Below are 26,434 nucleotides of genomic sequence, written 5' to 3'. Positions count from 1 at the left end.
CATTAGAAGATGGTACCATGGTGGTTCGTTTCAAGAAAAGCAGAAAAGGAAGTCCTGTCTTATGACTGAAGGCTATTACTAGGTATGCAGATTACAAGAAGACTGACCCATCCACCAATCCAGTTCATGCTGAATTTGACTATTTGGCAGCTGAGAATAAAGCAGTTGATGAAGCAGAAAAGTTAATACACAATAATTACCTTCCCTAAGCTTTCAGATAGCTCAATGAACAGATGAGGCTGGTCTGTATGAAGTGTAAAAACTGAGGCACTAAATTCTGCAATGTGCCTTTAAGCTAATGATGCATGCTTTTGCCTGTTAGGTTTTCCCTGGTTTCCAGTGACACTCTCTTGAAAATAACAGTGATAGACTCATTCTCCAGTTAAAGCCTCCATCCAATCAATTGCATTTCCGCTTGAAATCCTTAAGACCACTGGGCCAGAACGTTAAAAATATGTTAACACAAACCAACATCTTGCTTCTTGTGTCGTGCAGTTCTTGAACGTCTTTGGTATTGACGTATGCAAGGCTGGGCAAAAACACAAAACTGAAACTTGTTCCTCTCAAGGTGGGCCCTTGACCCTATATGTGCCAATTTTAGTCAGAAAACAAAACCTTACATGAGGACTCAACTAAATAGAGTCAAGGAGAACATTAGCTACATGCGCCTTTTACACACAAGTGAGGTTATAGAAATTGACCTTTATTTAGTAATCAGTTTCTTTAACTCTTCTTTTTTTTTTTTGATACAAAGTGACATTTTCATTTTAGTACAGAAAATCCATGTCAGAACAGTACCTGTCTGTTTCAGTTGTACCACTGGCGTCTACAGTCTGACCTCAAACTTTAAAAAACAAACAAACAAAAAATGAGATAAACAAAAAATAACTGCTGTCCCTCACCATGAGAAGTACTTTGACTAGTAATTCATCCATACCATTTCCTGTTTTTTAGTTTATATACAGTATTATAGTAGTATGCTATAATACTATATATATTTTTATATGTATTATAGCTCAAAATACTCTCTCTATATAGTATATAACTATATAAATACTATGTAAAGTATTTTGAACTATAAAATAGCATCTGTAACACAGAATTTAAATTTAGGACCAGATCTTTCTTTGAAGAACTGTGCAAGAAGAATCCCTTTTTTTAATTAAAAAAGCTGCAAACAGAAGCAAAATGACAGCCTGTAGTATAAAACTAGAAAGCCTACATAATGAAATGTTAGGAACAGTGACCAAGAAGCAGTTCTACTCAAATGATATTTTAAAAACAATTAGAATACAGTACCCAAAAAACATGGCACAAGAGACAGAAGCGACAGGTACAAAACCTGTGTTAGGAACACAGAGTCAGAAGTGCAAAAAACAAAAAGGGAACCGATACAATGGCATTTGGTACAATAGGTGAAGAAGTATTGCAACCAAAACTAAATGATCACTTATTGTTTGACAGTGATAACACTAACAATTTAGTACCTTTCTAAAGGCTTTTAATCAAAGCCCTAAAACTGTGGCTGCTCTTAAATAAAAAACAATCTATGTGAATGCTACACACTGAAGTACAAAGCTTAAGAATTACCCTGCAAAATTGCACCGACATAAGCTTTCCATATTTACAGTATCTAAAAGTGACAGAACACAGCATGCTAGGCCTAGCTTATGACTCTTCCCCACCAGTACTTAATCCAGGCCCAACAACCAAAAATTATTATTTCTCAACACATGTTAAGTTTGGATTGTTCAGATATATTATGACGTTTAAATATTATATTCATGCATAAAACAAGAAACGATATCTTTGACAGACAAGCATTGACAGGATACAAACAGTGGTCTGCCCTGTAGAGGAGTGTACTTCCTTCTGAGCTTACTTCCAAGACGTACCGATTCAATCCCACGTTGTTACCTAGTTGTCAAGTCAACAATGTGCTTAGAAATGGTCAAAATTGCAACTCAGAATCACATTGTGCACAAACCATTCACTCATATTCAGAAATTTCACTCCGTTTCGGAGAGTTACCTCATTAAGTGAAAGGACACAGTTAAAAAAAACAAAAACAAAACAAAGACATTCAAGTAAACAGCAACAACCAAATACTTTGAAAAGGTTTTTGTAAACTTGTCATTCTACAGGGTTTTGCAGCATTGTTAAATTCATTACTCATGGACAAGTACACACAGGTCGCAACCCCTCATGACAACCTGTCACACATACACGTACGAAGTAAGAGACAAGCTCGGTGAAGTGATCTACCCCTTCCCACGTGCCTCATCGGGTCCTTGTGTGTTCAGTGTTATCATTCCCCTTCATGAAACAGAAATCACTTATGGATATCTTTATAAAGACAGAAATGGACAGAGTCCGTTGGATAGAAAGTTAGTTGGTTATTTACATCTGCAAAGTAGTTTCACAGCGAAATAAATCTACAGCGGGCCAGCTGGGATCCACAGGACTTTGTTTTGTTCTTGATCAACAGTTGTCATAATCTGAGTGCAAATGCTTGAAAGGGCTCCTCCCTGGACAATGCCTGGAGAAAAAGAAACACACCCCCACCACAAATGAGACTGGAACAAACAGTTACGACTAATGACAAAGAGCAGTCTTCTGCATTTTTCTGCAAAGTTTTTATCAACAGATCAGAATTAATCTACCCAATTCAATATTTGCCAGCTGCATAACTCTATTAAAAGAAGAGGAAGAATAAACAGAGCAAAGGGGTCAAGCATTGAATGTACAGTTTCTTCTGCTAGCCCTTAAAACAGCCCAGGGAAGTCACAGAACTGATGGGTATAATCAACTAAGACAACTGTTTTGTTAGAGGCCTCCATGTGCTATTTTCAGAGGCATCAGGTGGCAAAGTTTAAGTCTAAAGATGGTCAGAACCTGCTATAATAAACCTTCTCTGTTCAGCATGTGGTGTTAAGAGTTTTATAGCTGTAGCAACTAGGCACTATTTACAAATATTAGAAGTAGATTATGAGGCAGCTCACAGATCCTGGAGCTAAATAAACCAGCAGCGATTGCTACTCCAATTCTTATTGTCAACTACGTTCAAGGAATAAAAAGGCCAACAGCAAGCAACTCCCTGAAAATCAATTCAAAAGATAAATGAACACCATGCATTCTACCCTTGCTAAACATAACAGTCATAAAAAGTAAAATGCCAACACTGACACAGGAGAGGAGAATGTATTAGCTTTAAGACTGAAAAAGTTAGGAACTTCATGACTTGAGAAATACGTCAGCAAAGCCTCTGGCCTCAGTTACTGCAAACGCTGGAAAAATAGGGGAAGTCTTAAAAGGCTTGAGGTATAATTTCCATTTTTGAAAAGAGAGAATTTGATCTCACGTAAAGTATTACTTGACTCTGCAGTATATACTACAGTTAACGATGTCAGGTGAGTTTGGATACAGAACACAGTAACCAACAAGGTCTATGACAGGTGAAAAATGGCAGTGAGGGAGTGATTCAGATTATACACCGTGCTCACAACTTGGTACACGAAATAAAGCCAACTTGAAAGAGTCATTATTCAAAAAATGTACTTCATGAAGTAGTCACAGAGTTCAGGTCTGAGAGAGTGTGTCATATAGCTTCACGAGGAAGCTGCCATGTCTAACATGCCTATTTAAAGCCTTATTTTATACACAACATTATAATTTCAACAAGCCTAAATGTCAATGCAGTTTGAACACCAATCCTCTCTGACTACCAGCATCTGGAAATGTTGATGACAGCTGGAGTCCGCTCTACTTGGCACTAACAGTGGGAGGCCCTTCCCACAGGGCATGTGAGAAGATACAAATAGGACTCTCTTGCACTGAGTACTACTTTCACTACCAGGGTGGAATTAAAATGCAACAGATGACTTATCAAGGAGCAGAAGATAACATGTGGTGATGCAATCTGGCCATGCACATGTCCAGTTCTGTGAAGGCTTAGTATGTACCATTTAAATGAACATTTGTATGGCTATTACATACCAAGTAACTGAACTTGAGAATGTGCAGCTTCTCTCAGGATGCACTGAGATAGCTCTATACTAAATACATCCCCCTTCCCTCCCCTGCACTTGGCAGGTATGCCTCAAAATACTTCTGTAAGAAACCCATTGTTCGGGGGATGAAAAGTTGGGTTTTGGCTGGTTTAGTGGTGTTGGTTTGGTTTTGGTTTGTTTTTTTTCAAGTTTTGTTGCCATTCACATCAAGATGGCTAGAATTTTACCCCCACTCTTTTAAACGTATGTAGAACCACATGGAAATATACTCTGAAAAAAACAGAGACAGTCTTCAAACACAGTTTTCTTTCTCTGGTAAAGATACAGTTTTAACTACAATCCAAGACTTATATAATATACTTTATGATGTTAAAAAGGCCTCTGAAGTTGAATTGAATTATTCCAAATTACAATGTATGCTCAATAAACCTTTGACAATTTTTGTCCTTTCTTGAAAGATTTAAAGTATGTCTCACAAATCATTCATTAATTTACACTACAGGGTTTTTTTGTTGTTGTTGTTGTTTTGTTTGATTTTTACAATTACAAAAAAACTTATATTCCTTACATGGTATAAAACTGACAACACTGTGTCCAGTTATCTTGGCCATACTTCCAATACTACTGGCTTGCAATAAAACATTTTCAGAATCTCTTTAGGTCATAAGATTCATAACACACTAAACCAAAAACATGCAAAAGCAAGGGATAGTACTTATATCTTGAGATTTCCTCTCCTGGTAAAACACCACAGCATGAGTTTGCCAAAAGGGAAGGCAGAATGGAAAAAACAAAAAAAACCCAAAAACCCCCCTAAAAAACCTCTTTGAAGGAACATAGGAACTTTTGAATTATAGTGTAAATGGATTAAATTGCTACTGTGTTCCTAGTGAAATGTTGATTAAATACTAACCTGTAAAGTACTTGCTATATTCTTGTTCTATTTTTTGAGCTGTCTCAAACTGTTCTTTGGAATGTTTTTGTGTAACTTTGTCCCTCAGGAAGATTGGGTCTTTTTGCTCTCTGCAAAAAAAGAAAGAAAAAAAGAAAAACCTTGTATAAGAGTAATTTTTTTTTTTTTTTTAAGGGACTTGAAATTATTACCTCCAGTTGGGTGAATGTGAAAGGCTAATTAATTTGCAAGCATAATCCTGTGCATAGACTGCCATCTACTGTGTTTCAGCAGTATCAGCATAGTCATCAGGATCATTTCAGTGAACAAATTTGTCTGCTATCAGACCAAGACAGTATTCCTTTAAAGTCTCAGAGATTGGGAGGGGGCTGAAGGAGGAAGAATATAATTTTTTCCAGTTCATGTGAATCGGACCATCATCTCATATACACTCCAGTACTCCCTACACAAAGCTGGGTTCAAGTACCACTCTCTTAAGGGCTTGAAGTATCAAGCATTGAGCAAATAAAACATTTTAAGTTTCTATGTCATATGACACATTTTTGAAATGACTTTTTCTGTTATACAAGCTGTTGGAAATAAGAAAAACATAGAGAAATACAAATGGTAAAAAAATATATTTTAATTCCAATCAAGGCTTGTAACACTCTCCTCCCAATCCAACTTGGGGTCCCCAGTAGGGGATTCTGTTTAAAAGAAAGCAGAATTTATAATCAGCTAGTAAGGTTATATAGATAGGTACTGAAACAATATAAGCGTAGCTTCTTATAGCAGTGAGAAAAGAAGCACAATTTTATTTTATAAATAAAAAAAAATCACTCCTAAACTAACCTATCACTGCTATGTAGCATTTCAGAGGATGCCAATAGAACCTGTGCTATATCACAAAGGCTGTTTGGAAAAACCTTTGGTGCTCATAGCAGGCAGAGACAATGTGCCACTGCATCTTATTTGGATGATTGCTAGAAATCCTTGCTTGTCTAACTTCAATTGCTCTCTGTCGCTTTCCAAAAAAAAAAGGAAATAGCTGTAACGGTCACCATTCCATTTCCAAAGGGGCTCAAGACATGACAGTTCCATTTTCATTCAAGTGCACGATCCTACAGTGGTAATTAAATACCCACATTGCTTTATGTCTTCCTTCTACTTGAAAGTGGAGATACTTATCTTCTTTATTAAATAGATAGTCAGCACATTTACCTACAGATCAAGAATATAAGAAGCCCTCGACTTTCAAAATGAAGACAGCACAAGTATAAGATCTCTCAAAAAAACTGTTTCTTAATACTTATGTTAGGAGATTATGTCACTTCTTGTCAAATCAACTTATTAAAATGTGCGAAGGCTTACTCAAACATAAGGGGAGGGACTGGGCTTTGTAACTCCCATGTTCTGTTCCTGGCTGTATTTGAGCAGGAAATTCCCAACTGGTGAAATAGCACAGCCTGAGAAGACCACAGTATATACACTCCATGGCAAAAGGGGACTTCCCTTGCTGTTTTCACTGGTGAATGAAGGTGGGAAAGTTGAGGTTACAAATCAGTTGGCCCTGCATCCACACACTTGGCCCAGACAAGATGATGAAGAATAGCTGTTTGTCACAGTCACCACTTAATCCTCAATGGATCTCACCCATATCTGTCTTATGGTTTAATACAAAAGTGAGCAGGAAAGATCCGAGTGCCTCCTGGAGTACATACAGTTTAGTCAATATTGTTTGATTTCTTTGAAAGATTCATTTAATTGCCATGCAACAAAATGAAGTTAGGACCGTTTACCTCACACCGGTTTAATTTCCACATTTTAAAGAGATTTAAGATGACTAAGATGAAAGAAACAATAAAGGTAACAAGCTTATTTTAAGCTAAAATAAACATCCCTGAACTATACCCCTCACAGACTTACTTGATTTGTTTAGCATTTTTGTAGCGAATAAAAATTACAATAGGGTAGATATGAACACTGTGGAGCCGTTCGATGGCATGAGGAGCGATGTCAAGCAGACAATGACAATCCTAAGATCAAATGTAAATGCAAAACACTCATTCAGTTAAAGAGCACAAGCACACATGCAAATCCCCCATTTTTTCCCCTACTTAAATCATAGCAACCCAACAGAATTTCGCTACACATTTAGCATTTTGGGGCTACTGAGCAATTTGTACCCAAAGGATTTATAACAAAAGACAGAAGATGAAAAACTGCAAGAAATTCCATTCATAGTACCAAAAACATGCATTGATAGAAATAAAAATATTTGAAGAACTAATGAAATGAAAACTCAGATTGAAATATATACAATACATTTTTTCCAAATTTAAATATTCATTTTCTCTTTCAGAAGTCATAAGCAAATACAAGCATTAAAGTAGTAAGACTTTCTGCATTGTTTGACAGAAAACTATAAGCATGTACAGATTTTAATTAACATCTGTCTCCAGGACTATTATGATATTTATGTTCTATATAACTGCATTAAATGGAATAGTTAAAAAACCTAAATCCTCGTCTGAGGGGGTAGGGGTTGAAATCTATGGAATCTAAGAAAATAATTTCTAACTTTAATAATACTGTGAAAGAATATGGACATTCGTAGTTTCTACAAAGGTGAGCTTGCATGAAATAACCTTTAAACAGTTACATGCCAAAGCAAGGTAACTTTTATTTTACTCAGCAGCCTGGGGAACAATTCTCTGAATACCTTAAAGGAGAATAACACTAACATAATTTGCATCCCCCTAACATAGTATGACCATAAACTGCAAATTGTACAAAGAACTACAGCATTAAAAGTGACTCACCTTTTCTGTTATCTCTTTTATTGAAGCTACAGTTGTCACATCAAAATGTCCACTCCTCCGTTTATAATCAATAAACAGACAATCCTTCACACCCCGCTCAATGGCTTGTTGGGAAGCTTTCATAACCTCTGTTTCATAGAACCAGAAAAGATCCACTTTCATTACCATTCCTTAGGCACAGAAACAAGGCTAATGAAACAATGTTTGCAAATTCAGATTCTTGGGGTTTTTTCCCATGTTTGTGCTACCATTTAATTCACTTATATAAATGTTACTATTATGTATTCTAAGCAAGAATAAATTGGTTATATTTGCATACTTACCAAGAGGACATCTGCAAAATTTTCCAGGGGATTCTTTGACCAACATGTCTTTCACAGCATCAAGTAAAGGTCCTAGAATAAGGACAGGCCTAGGAGAGGTACAGTCCACTTTCTGTACACGCTGGTATGCCAGACTTGCAGAATCTACACACAGAGAAGATTTACTTATAAAAGTATAAATTATTTTCCTAGCTTTCCTCAGATAAGCAGAAGCACCCTAACAGTAATCATGAAAACAACTCCCTTGCACAGGATAAGGGCCTTGAGAAATACAACAAATACTCACTAGCCATTACTGCGATTTTCTCCACTTTACAGCTTAAAACAGATGTTTTTCTAATTCAACCTGTTGATTCTTCCCCCTAGCCCCACCAAACTTTAAAACCAATCATTCCTATTTTATCCTCTCTGTTTTGGTTTGTTGTGCTCTTCCATGGAAGCAAGCATCGTAACCAACATGATTTTTGTAGAGGAGTGAAAAAATGGAAGTGAAGAGTTTTGAGTGGTGCCCAGGATTTCTGTCTATACTAAGCAACTTGGACAGAAATTAAATAGTTGAAAGGAAGATGAAAACCATGCAACAAAAAGCAATCTCCCTCTGCAAATGAAAATTAAAGCTAAGAGAGATCTAGTAATAAACTACCAAAAAAAAATTAGTTTGAAACATGCTGGCTTGTTATTTAATACAAAAAAAAATTTGTTATTAAAAGTAATGTACATGATGGGACATATGATCACCATTTATATTCAGACCAACCAGAAAGCAACATTATTCTTTGTATCATGCTGCAGCTGTATAAAAATCAAAGAGAAGGAAAGGCAACCCCCTCCCAAGTGTAACTAACAAAGGTACTTGCCATCCAAGAAAGGAATTGAGTCTGTACTGATTGTATCAAGAGCCAGTAAATCCTTTCCATCTTTGGAACCACTTCGCTTGTGTTTATGCTTTCTCCTGAAGAATGACCTCCGTGCTGCTGCTGACAATGTCTTAGATGAGCTGTTTTCATCTTTAGCCTCAGACATGCTGTGTCTCCTGTAGAATTCTTGATCCATCCTATAATGAAACAGACTAAATGGTTGGTATTTAAACTTATCTTTCTAAATTTTTTCTACAAACAGTATCACCACTGCTTCTGAAACACACTGGAAATGCTCACCTCAAGCCTTAGGCCAAATATCTTCATCACAGAAAATTAATCAGAAATAAACGTTAACATAAATAAAATAATAAGCATCTGAAAACCTCACACACTACCATAATTTCCTCAGGATTCTTGTAATGTAAACAGCAGCATGGCACAGAGGGTGACCACTCCGACACGCAGGGCAAAATTCTCCAAGGCAGAAGCAGCAGTATGCACCTACTTGCCAGTAAAGTCAGCCTTGCACAGAAATGAAGATCCTATTCTTTCTATGAAGCTGCATGTTATATTCATCCTTACAAATAACTTACTAGCAATCCAAAATAACAGTTTTATTTTATGCAGTTTTATTTTATATGAGCACAAATATTTTGGCCACATAATACATGTAAAATGTAGTTGGTTTTACTATTCATCTTCCAGTAACAAGCCTAGCAATGATGTGTATGGGTCTGCATGTATATATTGTACTTCCACACATTGCACATAGTACCATTGTCCCATTGTCAGGATGAATTTTGAGTTATGACATGGAGAGAAGACTATTAGAAGAAAAGGAAACCAGAAAACCAGTAATCTTAAAATGAAAAAAAAAAATTTTAATAACCGAGTGATAAGTTATGTGATTTCAGTAACAACGTAAAAATTTAGTTTCTGCATACTCAACTACCAACATTACGAGACTGCGGTGGATACACCGTCTTACAATAAAGTTGCTGTCCACAGATAGCTAAAACCACTGATGCTTCCAAAGAATGATGGTGATAACCTTGGATTCAAGGATATTTTTGCTGTGGATACTCTCACTTTTGTTATTGTATTATCTATTACAACACTGGTCTATGTATCATTTCCATTTCTAGTTTACTATTTAGTAGCATTAGAAACAACTTGATAGAGCAATATATTTAATTCAATATTATTAAAATATGCCATCCCTAAAATGACACGCCTAAGAATTAGTATATCCCAGAAAAAACAGAAGCAAACAAGTCTTTTATACCACATCTCACTCATCAGACTTTTAAAGACTATAAGATAAAATACTGTGAGGTCACTCACATATATTTACTTGGAATCTGTCCTCTTTCCAGCTTCTGAGCATTCTCGTCTAGCTGCCAAGCCATCCAGCAACCAAAGTTTCCCTGTGGTAGAGTGTCATCAACATACAATATGTCATCCTTCTTAAAGCTTAAATCCTGTTCTACCTCTGGCAGACGGTCATAAAGTGCTCTGGAAAGGAAGACATAAACAGGCTCTGCAACTGATCTCCACCAACTCAAGGGAAGAACATGCATACTTATTTTGAAAAAAGTTAACAGATTAGTGGCACACTCTACATTTCAAGAGCACACAAGTTTATAGCAAAACATGCAGACTTACTATGTTACAGATTGTGTACTCACTGTCAGAGACTAGCTGGGATAAATCAGTAAACTTTGAGTTTAAAAAACGTGGCAAAGCTGATACTATCTCTCTCATGATGGTCAGCGCATTATCCTAACAGTCATGCCATCATCACCAGTCGCGCTCAAATACCTGATGTAGAATCCATCTCCAGGAAGTTCTTTTATCTTATTAAACTCTTCTATTCTGTACTGGGTCTTTATTTTGATGTTTTCTCCAGGCTTCAACATTTCAAGATAAGCTTCCTCAGCTGTTTTATTTCGCATATCAATGGAACCGTACTGCAAAACACAAAACACAGAAACCCTTAGGTGTGAAATTGTATCTTAACAGGTAACAGAATCAGGTGAGCTTGAAAAACATGCAAAATGAGTTTGTTTTTCCCACTAGCAGGCTCTATACGCAAGTAAATCTTGCCACTTGACCCTAGTACACTTTGCACCTTAAGACGTCTAGCAGGAGATTGAGTCACGGGGACAGAAAACAAAACACCCAAGTGATCTGAGCAGACATGCACTGTGAGAGAGAGTCTGCACTTCTTTAAATAGTTTTCAAAGTGTAAGCTGAGAATCATAAAATTCACACTGGAAAAAATTTAATATTTTTAGGGAAAGCAAGTGGTCTGAGGGAAGTCAGAAACACAATTAGAAAGCAAAATCTCCATCTGGATACTAGAGGCACAATGGGAGAGTCTCAGTGCTCAGACAGTATCAACACTCAGTTGTACCTGAAAAGCTCACACACACATGTGTTTATCATCTTAACAGTCCTGCCAAGTAGATAAATATTCTTGTTTCAGGTATAGAAAGCAGAGTCAAAAACATATTGCACAGCCTTCTCTAAACTCTCATTAGAATTTCATAGTGATAAGATCAATATTTTTCTCTGTTTTGCAGTATCTTTCATATCCTTGCCTTTCTCCTACGTACAGCAATTGGATTCAAGGCTTCCTATTTACATGAAGAGAGCAGGTGTTTATAAGTCCAAGTAGACGTAGAGTAGTCCTTCAAACTTGTGGGCAACTTGTGTTCTCAACAGTGGTAGTTCTCCAGGTCCACATCATCCAGCTCTTCATGTGTTGCAGCCAGAATGAAGGTTACATGTTCTCACCATTGTTACCCAGGTTTTGTGGCAGGAACTCAACGTTCACAGAGCATCTCCCATTGCGAGACAGCACAGTTCTTTGTACAACTCCCTCTTTATACTGTCCTAGACATTTTGTCAGTTTGCTGCACACTTTTCTTAATAGCTTACCTCAAGTATCATGTCACCCAAGACTAGTCCATCAGATCCTTTTGCTGGGCTATCATCATCTACATCTGAGACAAATATTCCATACAGGTTTCCACCACATATCTGGATCCCAAGATCCACTTGGGATTTTTTAACAACAACAGTTCTAGGTTCAGGGGTCCTTTTGTTTGTGTCCACAGGGCCTCTTTTGACAGGGAGAAAAAACATATGTATTTAAATTTAAAACCCTGCATTACATACAATCAACTAGCCATGTGAAGAAGATATATTTACATAATTATTATTCAAAATAGGTCACCTACAGATACAGTCTTGTAAGACAAACATCATGTTCCTTGCAGACCTTCTTAACTACACCAATCTTGTAGTAAATTTTCTTCACTCCTTGCAGACCCTGTCTTTCAAAACCAGTCTGAAAACATGTACCTTTATCCTGGGATCCACTTAACTTGTCTGCTGACTTATTTCAACCAGACACAGCATTCACAGAAGTACACTTTGTTTTTTAATACCCTTCACATCCACCCTGACCATTTTTTTTTTCCTTAAGGCAAAAATTTTACTCTCTACCTTAAGGAATTCCGGGGACTTGTAGTTGGCGTGGTTTGTTTAGATGGGGGTGTCATTGTTCCTTCATCCTGTTCACTCACAGTATCAATAATGGAATGATTGTCAGGCGTTGCAGCTCCACTGCCTTGAGGGGTGGAATGATTACTCACAGGTTCTAGGCGAGAACTAAGAGAGAAAAAAAAAAAAGAAAAAAAAAAAGAAAAGAACAATGACTGGGGGATTAGTGTTTTACCAATGCCAAATATTTCTCACGAAGACAAAGTTTTTAATTTGGCCATAAATCAAGGATAAAGTAAGGAAAAAACCCCAAAACAGCATGCCAAATAACATATGTTCACCATAAGTCTAAAAGAAAGATAAAGCCCAGTTTTGAAGTGTGATCGTGCATCAAAATGGGATGGATAATTTCACTAATAATTTCACTTCTCTAATTAGTTTTTTGGAAACTCCAACTGTAAAAAAAAAAAATTAAAGTTGATTTGAAGTACTAGAATCTCATAATCCTAGGAAGAAGCCATCTTTGGTTTTAGTTTAATGTATCTAAGGATTTATGCCCAAATAAGAAAGAAAATATAGTAGGTGCATCAAGCACTTTTCTTTTCTTTTTGACAATCATGTATTCACACATTACTTTTCTAAGCAATCACACTTCTTACCAGCACAAATGTGCTGATGTTTGCAAACACATTACCTGTAGAGAAGTTATCTATTAGCTAAATAACTGCATGGACCAGAGAGTAGTTTTTTCAAAGTCTAGACAGCCTTACCTTGATCGTGAATGATTGCCAAGCTGATACATATGTGGGTTATACTGAGCCAGAATAGTAATGGTGTCACACTGTTGTCCAATGATTAGTCGAGCCTGTTGCTCTGTAGCATTTCTCAAATTTATTCCATTAAACTATGGGAAAGATGCACAAACAAGGACGTCAAGTTTTCAGATTGAAACTAGCAAAATCATTCTTTCAGTCTCCTAATTAGTTTAATGTTTACATGCTAACTTATTTCCACTGGGGTAAGAGGATGGAAACGCTGCTATATAATGATTCCTAGGGTTTACTCCTTGGAAAGAATCACTGTAATTTTAAAACATTTGGTAACATGACCATTAGTTCAAAAATTTTTTTACTATTGAAAGACATACGTATTCTGAGCTGTGTTATGATTTGATATCTCTGATTAAATACAAGTTGGTTCAGATCACCAATCTGAATAAATTCAGGATTTAAAGGTAAATTCAGATCCATGATCCATTCAGGTCCATTGTATTGTCATCCATACATTGTCCAACAGAAGATGCTTTAACATACACAAGCATGAACAGATCTAACATTTACAAAGCAGTTTTGTACTTCACAAAATGCTCGTCCACATGTTTGTCTAACAGTGTAGGCAAAAACATGACTGTAGCTAATCTAAAGCCTACCTGAGTATTTTTTAAACCAGGTATCTCAGGCAAGGATATGGCACAGCAACAGCAGCATGAAACTCAGTACAAGCCAGCTGCTTGAGTATTTACTCACCTTGTCAGGCAGAGTATGGCGTTGGGACTATATTGTTTTAAGTACCGAAACTAGCTAGCTCAAAATTTAATTATATCTATATAAGATGCAATGCAGGTCTACCATCAAAAGATGTTATTTTATGATAAAGCCTGACAAAAAGTCACAACAATCATAATTACTGGAACAGTACAATACAGAGTACCCTTTGCTACCTTTCACAGCAAACAAGCTTTCACAAGCTAATCTTTTGGGGAAGGCAGTTATGGCTGGAGTCATTTGAACTGATTCATTAAGCCATAGGAATAATAAGTAAACAATTACCTCTAGTAACTGATCACCATACTCAAGGCCAGCTTGATGGGCAATGCTCCCACCTGTTACTTTAGAGACAAATATTCCACCATTTTCTCCGCTCACAATGGAAATCCCTAGTGGCTCAGAACCCTTCTGCACTTTAACATGACGTGGCTCTTCCATGTAGGGCCTTTTAGAGGAGATAGTTAAAACTGATTTGGACAAAATTGCACTTGAACCATCACAATGTCAAAGTTACATGCAATACTTTATGTCTGTCTGAACTGTAATAATAAAATAGGTTTAAACAGTTACTTTAAAAAAATTTACTGTCAACTGCCTTAAATGCATTCCTTTAACACCATGCAACATACAGTGGCAGAAGTAAATGTATACCAGTTACATGACTGCTCTAAAACATTATGGTAAATATGAATTATAAATAGGATGGTGGTGAAGTTGGAAGGAAAGAAGCTTCCAGATGCATATTATATAAAAGTAATTGAACCACTGTATATAACATGTAATTTATAAAACATATTCCAGAAAGGTATGTTACAAATATAAATGCTGGGAGTCTTTATTGCCAGTGAAAATAAACATTGTAAATAATAAGGTGGTAAACCAAAGGACAACAATGCACAAATATCAGATTTCACATTTGTATGCAGGGAAACATAAATTAGCAATGAAAATTAAGCAGTTGCAAACTCAAGCCATTAGGACAGCAGTTTGCATGGTAGCATTACAATTACCATGCAAATTCTCCTCAGAGCAATTATCCAAACATGTAAAATAGCACCAAGTGCGCAGTACTGCTCGAGAAGGACAACCTTATATCAGGCCAACCTCAAACTCCTTAGTGATGAGAACCTAGGCCTAGGAGCCACAGGGATTCTCAGAAAAGACCTATTACGGAACAGATATCTGAAAGACGTAGAAGATTTGAGAGGAAAAGAACACTTAGAAAAAGACATACAGTAGTACTAAGTAGTATAACAAGAGAACAGCTTATACAAAAGAAAACCCGGATACATTCCCCTTTCCTCCCCCCACAGTTAGGATGTATCCAGCTGTACAAACAGGGCTGGTCCCTTCATGGTGTGGATAAAAAAACAGTAGCCTCCTAAAAAGTGCTGGTTCATATTACTATTAGTATCTAACACAGCAAAAGGCATCACCAGATATTAACAGCTGAGCTTGTTCTGAATGAAACAGCTTGGGTACCAGGTGTGGTGTATTTTTTATTTTAATAGCTTTATACTATATTTGACTACTATATCAGAGTGTTTTCTTTCCTAACACTTCATTTTATCATATAGGCATTCTCTAAATTGTGCCAACTGCTTAAACAATTTTAATTGTGCTGTTCAGAGACAAGATGAGTTAACTGGACTTCACTCACTGCTACTAATGTGAGCCAGGCTTTAGAAAAGGTATTTTTGGATGAGTAGGACTTGGGGTTGGGGGCAGAGGGAAGAGGACATCATAAGTTATGCTTATTGCCACAGCCTTGGAAGGTAACTATTCAGTAGCCTTCTGCAGCAGAGGCATAATAGCTTGCCAGCTTATTAATGCATAAAAGATAAAAACTGGCTGCTGATATGAATGCAACTCCGGAACCCAGTAATCTTATAACATCAACATCACTCAGAGCTTGTCTATCAATGTAATGAAGATAAGGTAGTTTACTACCAGCAAACTTAAACTGAAGCCCACATTTTTTGTATGTAGCATATCTTAACTAAACTGTGCTAACTCCCAGAAAACTGCAATTCATGAACTTTTTCTTTTAACTCATTATGAGCATGTAAACCATGTTGTTATATGAAGCTTCTCAGTACCACAAGATTTATCAAGACATACTAAGTCATTAAAAACTAAAATTACATCTTTCTGAACTTTATTTATTGTACCTTTCTGCTTTTCCATCTACCACATGCATTTTTAAATTTGTTTTGTTTCTTTGTTTTGGATTGGAATAAGAAAGAATCAAACCCATATAAAATTGCACAGGATCAGATCTTAGAATTCTAGTAAATACAAAATGAAAGATAACTAGTAATGCATGTAGTAGAGAATCAATAATAAAGTGAAACAGAATGATAACATTAAAAGGTGTCTTACTTGGTAAGCAGTGTTATTAAAGTGAAGCGCACTCTTCTATAACATTCAGACTGCCTGCCACTAAAGACTGATTAGAAAAAAGTCTTAATTGATCAGATCTTTTAATTTTCATTTAAACTAAAATCAACAGAACAAACAGAAACATTGATTTTTGTTTTCATCTGTATTATTATTTTTATCACCTGCAGAAAGGCCAAGCGAGTTACTTGTATTTTGTGGGGAATAGAAAGAATTAAGTCCAAATAACCATTTAAAATGCTATCTAGGCATCTTAAAACATTTTCTTCGGATATACTTAACTTAGCTACTTTCCTAAATTAAGAACTGCTTGTGTGTGTTAGTTTTTTGTTTTGCTTTTAAAAAAATAAAAACAAAACTTAGCATTACATTCTTTTTAGAAAGTCAATTTAGACTACGATTTATATATAAGCACAGCAAGAGCAAAAGGAATGGAACCTGACTGTACTTCAATCATCTGAACAACATTAACAGAAATTCTTATTTCCCTAAGATCAGAACATTTATCTTGTGCTCAGAGATACAAAGTTATAGGGGTATCAAAAACCTAGCTTTTTCAGCTGAACATTATACATCATTAGTCACGTGAAAGAGAAAAGAAATTCTGACTTTGAATTTGCAAGTGACAATTAAGAGGAACATTTATATGAGAACGCAAATTGAGTACACATAGTACAAAAGTCACACTGAAGTAAGGAAGAATGAAAATTCACAAAAACCTCTTTAGATTCCCTTTCAAAGTAACACTGTCCTTTGTACACAATATACATTCTAGATTTACTACAATAACTTAGTTACCGATTCTTTAAACAAGACAAAAGTTTCATATAACATTTTATGAATAACTTTTTATTACTACCAGAAAACTTAGAATACAGAATATCCTTATTACTTTATCATTCACATTTTTTATGGTCAATCCTCTTACATAAATCAAGCAATACAAAGGGGTCTTGAAGTCCACATAAATGTAATCTATTCCAACACATCATAGCTCCTTTACACTGCCAGAACAGCATTCGGCTGCCTTAACTATAAATAAAAGCCTGATTCAGATTTGTGTCTTACTATTCAATGCTTTGAATTCATGCAAACTTTTTCATATATCCAGTCTAGCTAGATCATGATAAAATGAAATCAGATGTCCAAGACTGATACCATAAGCAACATATCTTGAAAATATTCATCATGAGATATAGAAAGCTGTTAGAACAAAAAGCCCATGTTTTTAGGAAAGCTATCATATCAGGTTCAAATTCTGCAAGTAGCTACACATACACTTAATGTTATTGCTAGCAGCTGTCCAGGTACAGCCAAAGGGATCAGTCACAGTAGTAAAATTGCATCTGTACACATGGATACATTCTTGCACAGTTATGCCCTCAATTTTTCATGTTATCTGGCTAAACTGAATCAAGGCACAGTGGTTAGAACACACGTTCTACAACGCTAACGCACCTGATATTTAGCTATCAGATGTTACTAAGTCTTCATTTTATTTAGTTTTTCAGAGTACAGAACAAGCCTATCGCAAACAAGCATCTGAGGCAGTTCAGCTGAAAGGGTGTATTCCAATTTAGACCGCTCTTATTTGGTGTGGCCATTAATCTAACATGGAAGAAATAAAACACATATGAAATTCCTTAATTTCCTAAACTCAAGAACCTACTCTTCAGTTCTGCAGGAAAAATCCACACAAAGATCTCTTACGTACTTTGTAAAGAAAATAAAACCATCGAGTAACAGGACCTGAGATGCACCTCTGCGCCTACATCTTTGTCATTTAAATTAAATGTTCACATTCCTTCAGCCCAATAAACAAATGTACCAAATTTCCTCAGACATATTTGTATTAAAAACAAATAACATGGAGACCTTACCTATCTTTTCTACGTTCTCCAATAGATACTGGGCTAATGGAAATCCTTGGTAATGTAGAAAGGGAGTTCTGAGACTGGCTGCTGGCAAAGGAAGACGTTTCCAAGTTAAGAGGTGACTGTGGAGGAGTTATCAAGCTGGGACTGCTACATTCAGAGTGTGACAAGGAGCCTATGGAAAAATCAATAGTTGAGTTTTAGTATCCTGCGTCGGTCATAGTTTGGAGATCTACACAGACATAGTGAAAGACACCACACACATCTGAGACAAGAAAGAGGACCGCCTGTTCACTAGCACTCTATCAACCATGTAAGGAGCTTAGGGAGACCAGGTAACTAATTTCAGACAGTGTAAACTTACTGTCCTTAATGACTATATGTCAAATCTCTCCTTGGTAAGTGTGCCTACAACTACTGCCATTCTCAACAAGGAGAGAATGTTACAGACAAGCTAAACCATATGCATGTCTGAAAACACTTAACAATGCAAAGTAAAAGAAAAATAATAAAAAACAGGAGAGGAGAAATAAAAGAAAAATTTAATATGTAGGTTTATTTTCACATAAAATATTTATGTACTGCCCTTTCCTTTGGGTACCAGATACATTATGAAACACCTGAAAACACCAACAAAACCCCAACATGAATCACACACAGAGACAAGAAAGCTCTGCAATTTCAAACAACCTTGACATGACTTTCCTTGCATCTCTTCCCTAATTGTGCCCTCCCTGAGTAATTACTGAACAAGCGCCCTGACAGAAAGATTCAGTTTGCTTCCTCTGAAAAAGCTACAGAAAATAAATCTCAAATTACTAATCACAAATGAAAGCCATTTGTAAGAATTGTATTTGCCCAGTTAGGAAAACCACTGCATACAATCCATTAAGGCTACAGAACATTTGAACAATGATGGCAGCGAAGAGTTGCCTTTTACTGTCATCGGACTCTGAATTCTACAGCTCTCCAGCACTCCAACTGGTATTTTTATCAGGTCTTTAAATATTCTCCACCAAGTAATTCTGAATGAAGTACTAAAATATTTTCACGGCATTTCAAAATACAATTTACAATCAGTAATACAATAATATGCAAAATAATATACTTAAAGAATCAAAAAAATAATGCAGGTCATCTCACTGTTTTAAGACATTCTAGAAGAAAACTACAACTGTAAAACATACAGCAATGCTTATTCTTACTTTTTTTTGTGCACTTTTTCTTAGTGTGCCATGTCCTAGAGTCAACTAACAGAAAAATCAACTTTCATTAGAAAGTTTCCTTTTTTTACCTTTCTGTGGCAAAATGCAAATTTTGTAGCCTTAATAAAACTGTCATATTTAGATTTTGGCGCAACCTGATTTAACAAGTGCAAAGGCTTTGGATTGGTAATACTGAAAACAGTACGACTAAAATTACTTATGAAATAATTCACCTCTGTCAGAGCCCATCATGGACCTTGGATATCTTGGTGTTAAAGGGATCTTAATTCGTTCTGTTCTGTATTGCAAGTTACTAGAAGAACCTATTTTTACAAGAAGAAAACATTACAATGATAAAAGTAAAAGCAACTACATTGAACAAAAAAGTTTATTTAGATTATACTTCTTCGATGAGCATTAAAATCGCCTTTGAATCTATGCACAAGCCTTGATGATTACCTTCATATATATTGTGTGTATCATATTTCTAGTAAATTGTCTTGATTACACAGCCAGTATAAACAGAGCACAATGCAGTTATACAGTATATAAGAACTGTTCATTCTTGTATGAAAAACTTTCAAAATATTTTTCAATCAAATGAAGCTTAACCTGAAGTCTGAGTGAGAATCTAACATCTCTGTTTACTAAGAACCCATGGGACTTTCCAAAAGGCATTTAAAATTTTCTGGTTACATTCTGCTTGGATGAATACTTAATTTTTGGACACTGGTTGCAAACTGTTATGCCATTTTTTGCTGTGGTTACAAAGCTGCCATGCTCTATTCAGATGCAACTGCCAATCATTGATGGAACACAGGAACACAAACAGGCACAAAAAAGTTATTACATAATTTAAAATTTGAAAAATTCTAAAATGTTAAAATGTCATTGCTACAAAGCATGTGTTTACTTCGGTATTACTAGGATAGGCATAAACAATCTTACATGTCAATCAAGTAAACATAAGTGTAACTTATCTTCCAACAATACAATTCATATTACACCATTAGACATCCTTGATTTTTTGTTCTAGGGACTCTCTCCTTTTCTCTTCTTCTCTCCACCTCAATGAACCTCAAAAATTCTTTGGCGGGGACTCCCATCTTTATAAGGGTACTTTCAAACAGTAGCAGGCACAGAAAGGAGAATCACTCACACACACACACACACACACACACCATTTTAAAGAGACTGTAAAGAATGAATTAAAACACAACTACTTCCAGGGAACATCTTTCGTCATAAAACCACAAAAAATGAGGCAAAGGAACACAGGAAGCCTTTAGGCTTTGCTAGCTGTGACAATCCCATAACACATGTACTTAAGGAATTTTCCATTTATTCTTTGTCTGCAATATGTAGGAATCCCACAAGAAATAAATCGGAAAAGCTAGTTACCAAGTCTTGCACTGGATGGTAATGAATTTGAGCCATGAGATGCTCTTGTACGTGAATTTTCAGAATAGTCATTGGACTGTTTATGACTTAGGTCCAAACTCAGGCGACCTTGATGCTGGGAACTACATCAAAAGAAAAGGAGAATAGGGCAACAGTTAGAACTGGGCAAAGCACCTCAGCAAATAGCAAACTGGCCTACAAAAAATTTTGGTTATCCCTGAGTTACTGAATAAAATGAATGCTCCTCTCCTTCCCACTTCCCAATTTCCCATCATTTTATGAACTAAGAGAAGTCAGAGGAAAAATAGCCTAAAGCGCTATAAAAAAAAAAAAGGGAGAAAGCTTTATTTGTTTTGGCATTAGAACATTAGAAATTAGTTCATTAAAAAAATAAATGTCTTTGTCAATATCAGACAGTAGAGCAGAGGGAAACCTAATCCATCAGTTACTGAAAGAAATTAAAACAACCGGCACATCACTTCTATGAAATAATGGTTTTGAGAACTCTGGGTCAAAATAACACACAATAGCAGTGTGTTTCACTCTGCACTGTATAAAACAACTACCAGAAGCAATTTCATCCTAATAAAAACAAAAATTTAAAGAGCTATAAATTTCAAACCACCTGGGATGCAGATGCTGATGACATATTTGGCTGGCAACTGATGGGCAATTGCTGGTGTGAACTCTATGGCTCCAGGCAGTATAGATTGGATTTCTCATGACAGCAGTTACTGCAGGGCAGGGTGCTAAGCTTCTTGGTACTGTACCTGCTTAAGATGATAAAATCACGTTCTTACCAACATTATTAGCATATAAGCTACAGATTTTAAATACATTTAAATATTTATAAAATTCTTTATTACAACATTTGCATGTATGAACATGTATCTATAAATAATAATGTATTTGTTTGCTAATAATTTTTAAGCACCATGTGACACCTTTTAAGCAGTACTTACATATTTAAAATCTAGTTTGTTTATAATTTTGTAATGAGTCAGTAATAAAGTGGATTGTATTACCAAAAATGAAGTCATTCATAGTATATCATTTTAATATGCACTGGTAACTGAAAGATTTTCTCTGTTTCTAAGTATCAAACTTTTTTATACAGGAACAAAAATTCTGCATTTCTCTCTGAGGAGTCATCTGACAGGAACACAAGTTTTTATTTGGTACTTGAACTGACTGCAGCTAAAATGATTCTTGCTCCTCTTCTGTTGCCTTGAAGCCTCCCACTCTGTGACTTTAAATTATACTATTTCAATATTTATTTATGAAACTTATTACTCAAGCTGTTCTTTCAAGTACACTCATCCTTCGGTACTCAACCAAAGTCGATCTTATCAATTTCCTCTTAAATGAGTTGGTAGCATAGAATACAGTATCGAAAACATGTTCACCTTTCAAGACATACAATCATATTGTCTAGTGTAGGTTTGACTTGAGTGGGTTATTATGCAAAGGTATCATGACAAGATAAAGCTTTTAGTTAGAAATAATACCTTTTAATACTTTTTCTATATCATCATCAAAGGAGAGAGAAAGAGAGAGGAAAGAGTAAAAGAAAGAGGAGCAAAAGCTGCTTTGATCTGAGCTACTCTCGAGCATGTCTTTACATTCTGAAAATTCATTGGGACAACAGGGTTTGAAGCTGTGCATTGCTCCAGATACACAGGTGTTGTGGTTTAACCCCAGCCAGCAACTAAGCACCACACAGCCACTCACTCACTTCCCCCACCCACTGGGATGGGGGAAAGAATCCGGGGAAAAAAAGTAAAACTTGTGGCTTGAGATAAAGACAGTTTAATAGAACAGAAAAGAAGAAAATAATGATAATAATAAGAATAATAGTAATAAAATGACAATAATAATAAAAAAAAATTGGAACATACAAAACACGTGATGCACAATGCAATTGCTCACCACTCGCCAACCAATGCCCAATTAGCTCCCAAGCAGCGATCTGCCCCCACTCCCCTGGCCAACTCCCCCCAGTTTATATACTGGGCATGACATCACATGGTATGGAATATCCCTTTGGCCAGTTTGGGTCAGCTCTCCTGGCTGTGTCCCCTCCCAACTTCTTGTTGCCCCTCCAGCCTTCTTGCTGGCTGGGCATGAGAAGCTGAAAAATCCTTGAGTTAGTCAAAACATTACTTAGCAACAACTGAAAACATCCGTGTGTTATCAACATTCTTCTCATGCTGCACCCAGAACATAACACTATACCAGCTACTAGAAAGAAAATTAACTCTATCCCAGCCAAAACCAGGACAAGAAGTCATTACCTTCCTCATGGTTTCAAGTAAAAAGAACGTCTTCCATAATATCTAGAACATGCAGGAGTTTGGGGCTTTTCAAAGAATCGAGGGCAAACTCATAAAAATCAATATTGTCTTGATTTGAAAATCAAGTTTCATATGCAGCTGCTGAAGGTAGCTACACTAAAGAGTGAACAATCAATCTGCCAACAAGTTTACCAAATGCTTCTCAACCAGTTCAAAGCAACTAGCATATGATACTCTAATTAGCTGCTGAAGCACTCCATTTAGTCAGTGCCAATTTAAAACCTGCTAACATGAACTTCAATACCAACAACTGTTTGATCAACTGAGACAACGTGCTAACTGTTTTCTATTCTACCCGATTATATTGATTTCTGCGTGAGCTGCTTGTTAGTCCAGTCTTCAGCAGCTTAGTATCTCAAACACGTTGGCATTTAATCTTTAATTTAGATTAAGATCACAACCAGTTTGGGCACTCAACTTGAGATATTCCAAGCATTTGATTTTCAAAAGGCAGAACTTAATATGTTGCACCTTCTGAACATCAGATCTTTTTCCTTAGAAGTATTTCAGAAGTTAAGCAGCTAAAGCTTGGGATGCCTCCATTTACTGTTCGCTTTCAAAAATGTTGGAAATCTTACATGTCTTCCTAACGCATAGGCTACACCTTGCTCGCCGCTAGTGTATTCAAAACTCTGCTGCACAGAAACTGGTGAAACAAATCCTTCAGCCAGGAGTTGCTCAGTTTCCTAAATGGTTCTTAAACAGGTTTCACTTCTTTACAGTCCAAAAGCTGAGCAGACCCATGCTTAGATTACAACAAGCCATGGAAATATGTTCTATGAGTCATGTTTGTTCTGCTCTTATCATGACTAATCCCCAATATTGTCCAATACGGACGAATTCCTTGGGGCATTCCTAGAAAGTAACTACAAGTTCTGTTACTCACCTGCTGACATGCCACCAGCATATAAGGCAGCAGGCACAAAGCCATCGCTGTGCCTAGCAGACCGTTTTGGTGAATATGGTGCCCATTCCTGCAGCTCTGGAGACAGATGCTCCTCACTAGCTGGAGCATACTTCTGCACCTACAAAAACAGAAATTTGATTACAGGAAGTTGGAGATTCAGAAGAATAAAATAGCCAAACTTTGTAGGCAGTAAGCAACTTCAAACCTTCTAGTATCTGTTCCAGAATGTGCTCACCATCACAGTGCTTGTTACACCTTTATCTTTCAATTATGCTATTTGCTTCTACCCTTTCTTCCTCCACCCTGCTCCGTTATTCCTTTTTATTATTTCGAAATCTTTTTAGACCAATGTTTGCAACTTAACTAATATACTTTCCTTCACAAGAAAACACCCATCATTTAGTTACATTTATCCTTTAAAATACTGCTTTCACAGGACATTTTAATGGTTATTTCAGCCACTACCGCAAGTGTTTCCTAAAGAAGACCTGGCTAACAAGCCAGAAAGTGTTTTCCTCTAAGCCTGTATTTTCAGTAAGTGTGGAGCAACCTCTCGTTAAGAGCAATTCAGGTTTTGGAACCATCACAACTTCTGTTCTGTACATAATGAGTAGACACTGATAAGTTAAGAAACATGAGAATAGCTCAGCTACTGACAGTGATGCTAGAGAGCTGCAAGTCGGCACAGAGAGTTTATACATTTGAAATGTACAACACAAAACATGAGATTGAAGTATGTAGTAAGTGAAAAAGAATCACTGAAAAGGTACTTAGAGGTTTTTATGATAGCAGTATTATAATTAAATGAAGTTACTGAGAGCACAAAGACTCTAAAATGCAGAGGTACCTTCTTAGAACCAATACTTGATCACTACTGTGGGTTCATTAGTAATTGTACTACCTACTACTCAGGGACAAAAGTTCTCTTAAATTTATCAACTTATCAAAGTACAAAACCTTAACTGTGTGTATATACGCAACTAAGGAAACTGATAACACCCAATACGGCTACAAATTAAACTACACTGCATGCTCTATATACATATCTTTGATATTATAAACACTACTTCAGTAATGAATACATGCAGGCTGGACACTACTGTCACACAGCCCAATGTAGCTGTAATGCACAAAGATGATTCCACCCGAGTGAAATTCTCAAGAGTGAATGGTGTCCACATTTTAAGGCACAACATCACTTCTGCTCTCCAGTCAACAATTTCAGAGTTACAAAGCTGAGCCTATTTTCTGGGAGAACGGGAGACAAATTAAGGGGAGGGAAAAAAAAATAATTAAAAAAAAATAATCACAGAACCTAGTCCTAATTTAACCTTAGAAACGTAAGTTAACTAATACATCAAATAACTTTAAAAAAACAAAAATTATTACTTTTTAATTCTATTATACAATTTTCTGCCTCACCTCGAACCAACACCTATATGATATCTGCAATATCACTTGGGCAGTACGTAGAACCAACTGTAATATGTTTATCCTTTCTGGTCTCTTAAATAGCGAGTGCCAAAAACACCCCCTCTGTAACAGCTAACAAATTTCTTACATGTAAGTCCCCAACTACATGTGTCCTTGTCACAGCTGGAAACTTCACTCACTATAGAAATATTACTACAATTATAACCAGGACAGTGTATATGCTCACAACAACGCACTATAATGAAGCATGGGGCTATTAGTGCTAATGGATCAACTTGATATTCTATATAAAGCAAACGCCCCATATTCAAATGTGTTCAATAGCTTGATCTTGTTTTGTTATTATATATGTGCCAAAAGATGACATTAGAATATGCCTTCCTTTGCTTCTTGCAGTGCAGTTCTTGATGAAAAACCATGACCTTTCTCTTAGCCATAATGCTCTTCAGACCTGTTCAGAATAAATCTGCTGATTTCAGCTACAAAATCAAACTCTTATGCTTTTCTGTTATTTTCTGTGCTGGTTTTGGCTAGGTTAGAGTTAATTTTCTTCATAGTAGCGGGTATGGGGCTATGCTTTGGATTTGTGCTGGAAGCAGTGTTGATAACACAGAGGGATGTTTCAGTTACTGCTGAGCAGCCCTTACCCAGAGCCAAGGCCTTTTCTGCTCCTCACCCCACCCCACCAGCGAGGAGGCCGGGGGGGCACAAGGAGTTGGGAGGGGACACAGCCGGGACAGCTGACCCCAACTGACCAGAGGGACATTCCAGACCATGTGACATCATGCTCAGCGTATAAAGCTGGGGGAAGGTTGGCAGGGGGCTGCTGGTCAGAGACTAGCTGGGCATCAGTCAGTTGGTGGTGAGCAACTGTTTTCACTTCCATCACTTGTCT

At 36.5% G+C, this 26,434-nt stretch overlaps 1 protein-coding gene across 4 annotated transcripts in view; it reads right to left on the bottom strand.

The window, feature by feature from the left end:
* Nucleotides 1-687: 687 nt before the first annotated feature.
* DLG5 (discs large MAGUK scaffold protein 5) overlaps nucleotides 688-26,434 on the bottom strand; it is a 115,084-nt gene continuing 89,337 nt past the window's right edge. Inside the window, exons 17-34 of one of the 4 annotated variants that reach the window (XM_069796209.1) lie at nucleotides 24,085-24,223; nucleotides 21,470-21,617; nucleotides 20,845-20,966; nucleotides 19,677-19,766; nucleotides 18,245-18,413; nucleotides 15,069-15,146; nucleotides 14,247-14,409; nucleotides 13,188-13,321; nucleotides 12,421-12,585; nucleotides 11,851-12,034; nucleotides 10,729-10,877; nucleotides 10,252-10,422; nucleotides 8,905-9,101; nucleotides 8,048-8,191; nucleotides 7,725-7,852; nucleotides 6,829-6,938; nucleotides 4,924-5,033; nucleotides 688-2,539 (exon numbers count right to left, since the gene is read on the bottom strand). In XM_069796209.1, the coding sequence (XP_069652310.1) occupies nucleotides 2,436-2,539; nucleotides 4,924-5,033; nucleotides 6,829-6,938; nucleotides 7,725-7,852; nucleotides 8,048-8,191; nucleotides 8,905-9,101; nucleotides 10,252-10,422; nucleotides 10,729-10,877; nucleotides 11,851-12,034; nucleotides 12,421-12,585; nucleotides 13,188-13,321; nucleotides 14,247-14,409; nucleotides 15,069-15,146; nucleotides 18,245-18,413; nucleotides 19,677-19,766; nucleotides 20,845-20,966; nucleotides 21,470-21,617; nucleotides 24,085-24,223 (2,505 nt within the window). In that variant the 3' untranslated portion in view covers nucleotides 688-2,435. The remainder of the gene's footprint in view (nucleotides 2,540-4,923; nucleotides 5,034-6,828; nucleotides 6,939-7,724; nucleotides 7,853-8,047; nucleotides 8,192-8,904; nucleotides 9,102-10,251; nucleotides 10,423-10,728; nucleotides 10,878-11,850; nucleotides 12,035-12,420; nucleotides 12,586-13,187; nucleotides 13,322-14,246; nucleotides 14,410-15,068; nucleotides 15,147-18,244; nucleotides 18,414-19,676; nucleotides 19,767-20,844; nucleotides 20,967-21,469; nucleotides 21,618-24,084; nucleotides 24,224-26,434) is intronic. The other 3 variants (XM_069796210.1, XM_069796211.1, XM_069796212.1) reach the window with 3 other exon arrangements.

Source organism: Haliaeetus albicilla, chromosome 11 (assembly GCF_947461875.1).
Source record: "Haliaeetus albicilla chromosome 11, bHalAlb1.1, whole genome shotgun sequence".
NCBI classification, from domain to species: Eukaryota; Metazoa; Chordata; class Aves; order Accipitriformes; family Accipitridae; genus Haliaeetus; species Haliaeetus albicilla.
This window is presented reverse-complemented; position numbering and strand designations above follow the sequence as displayed.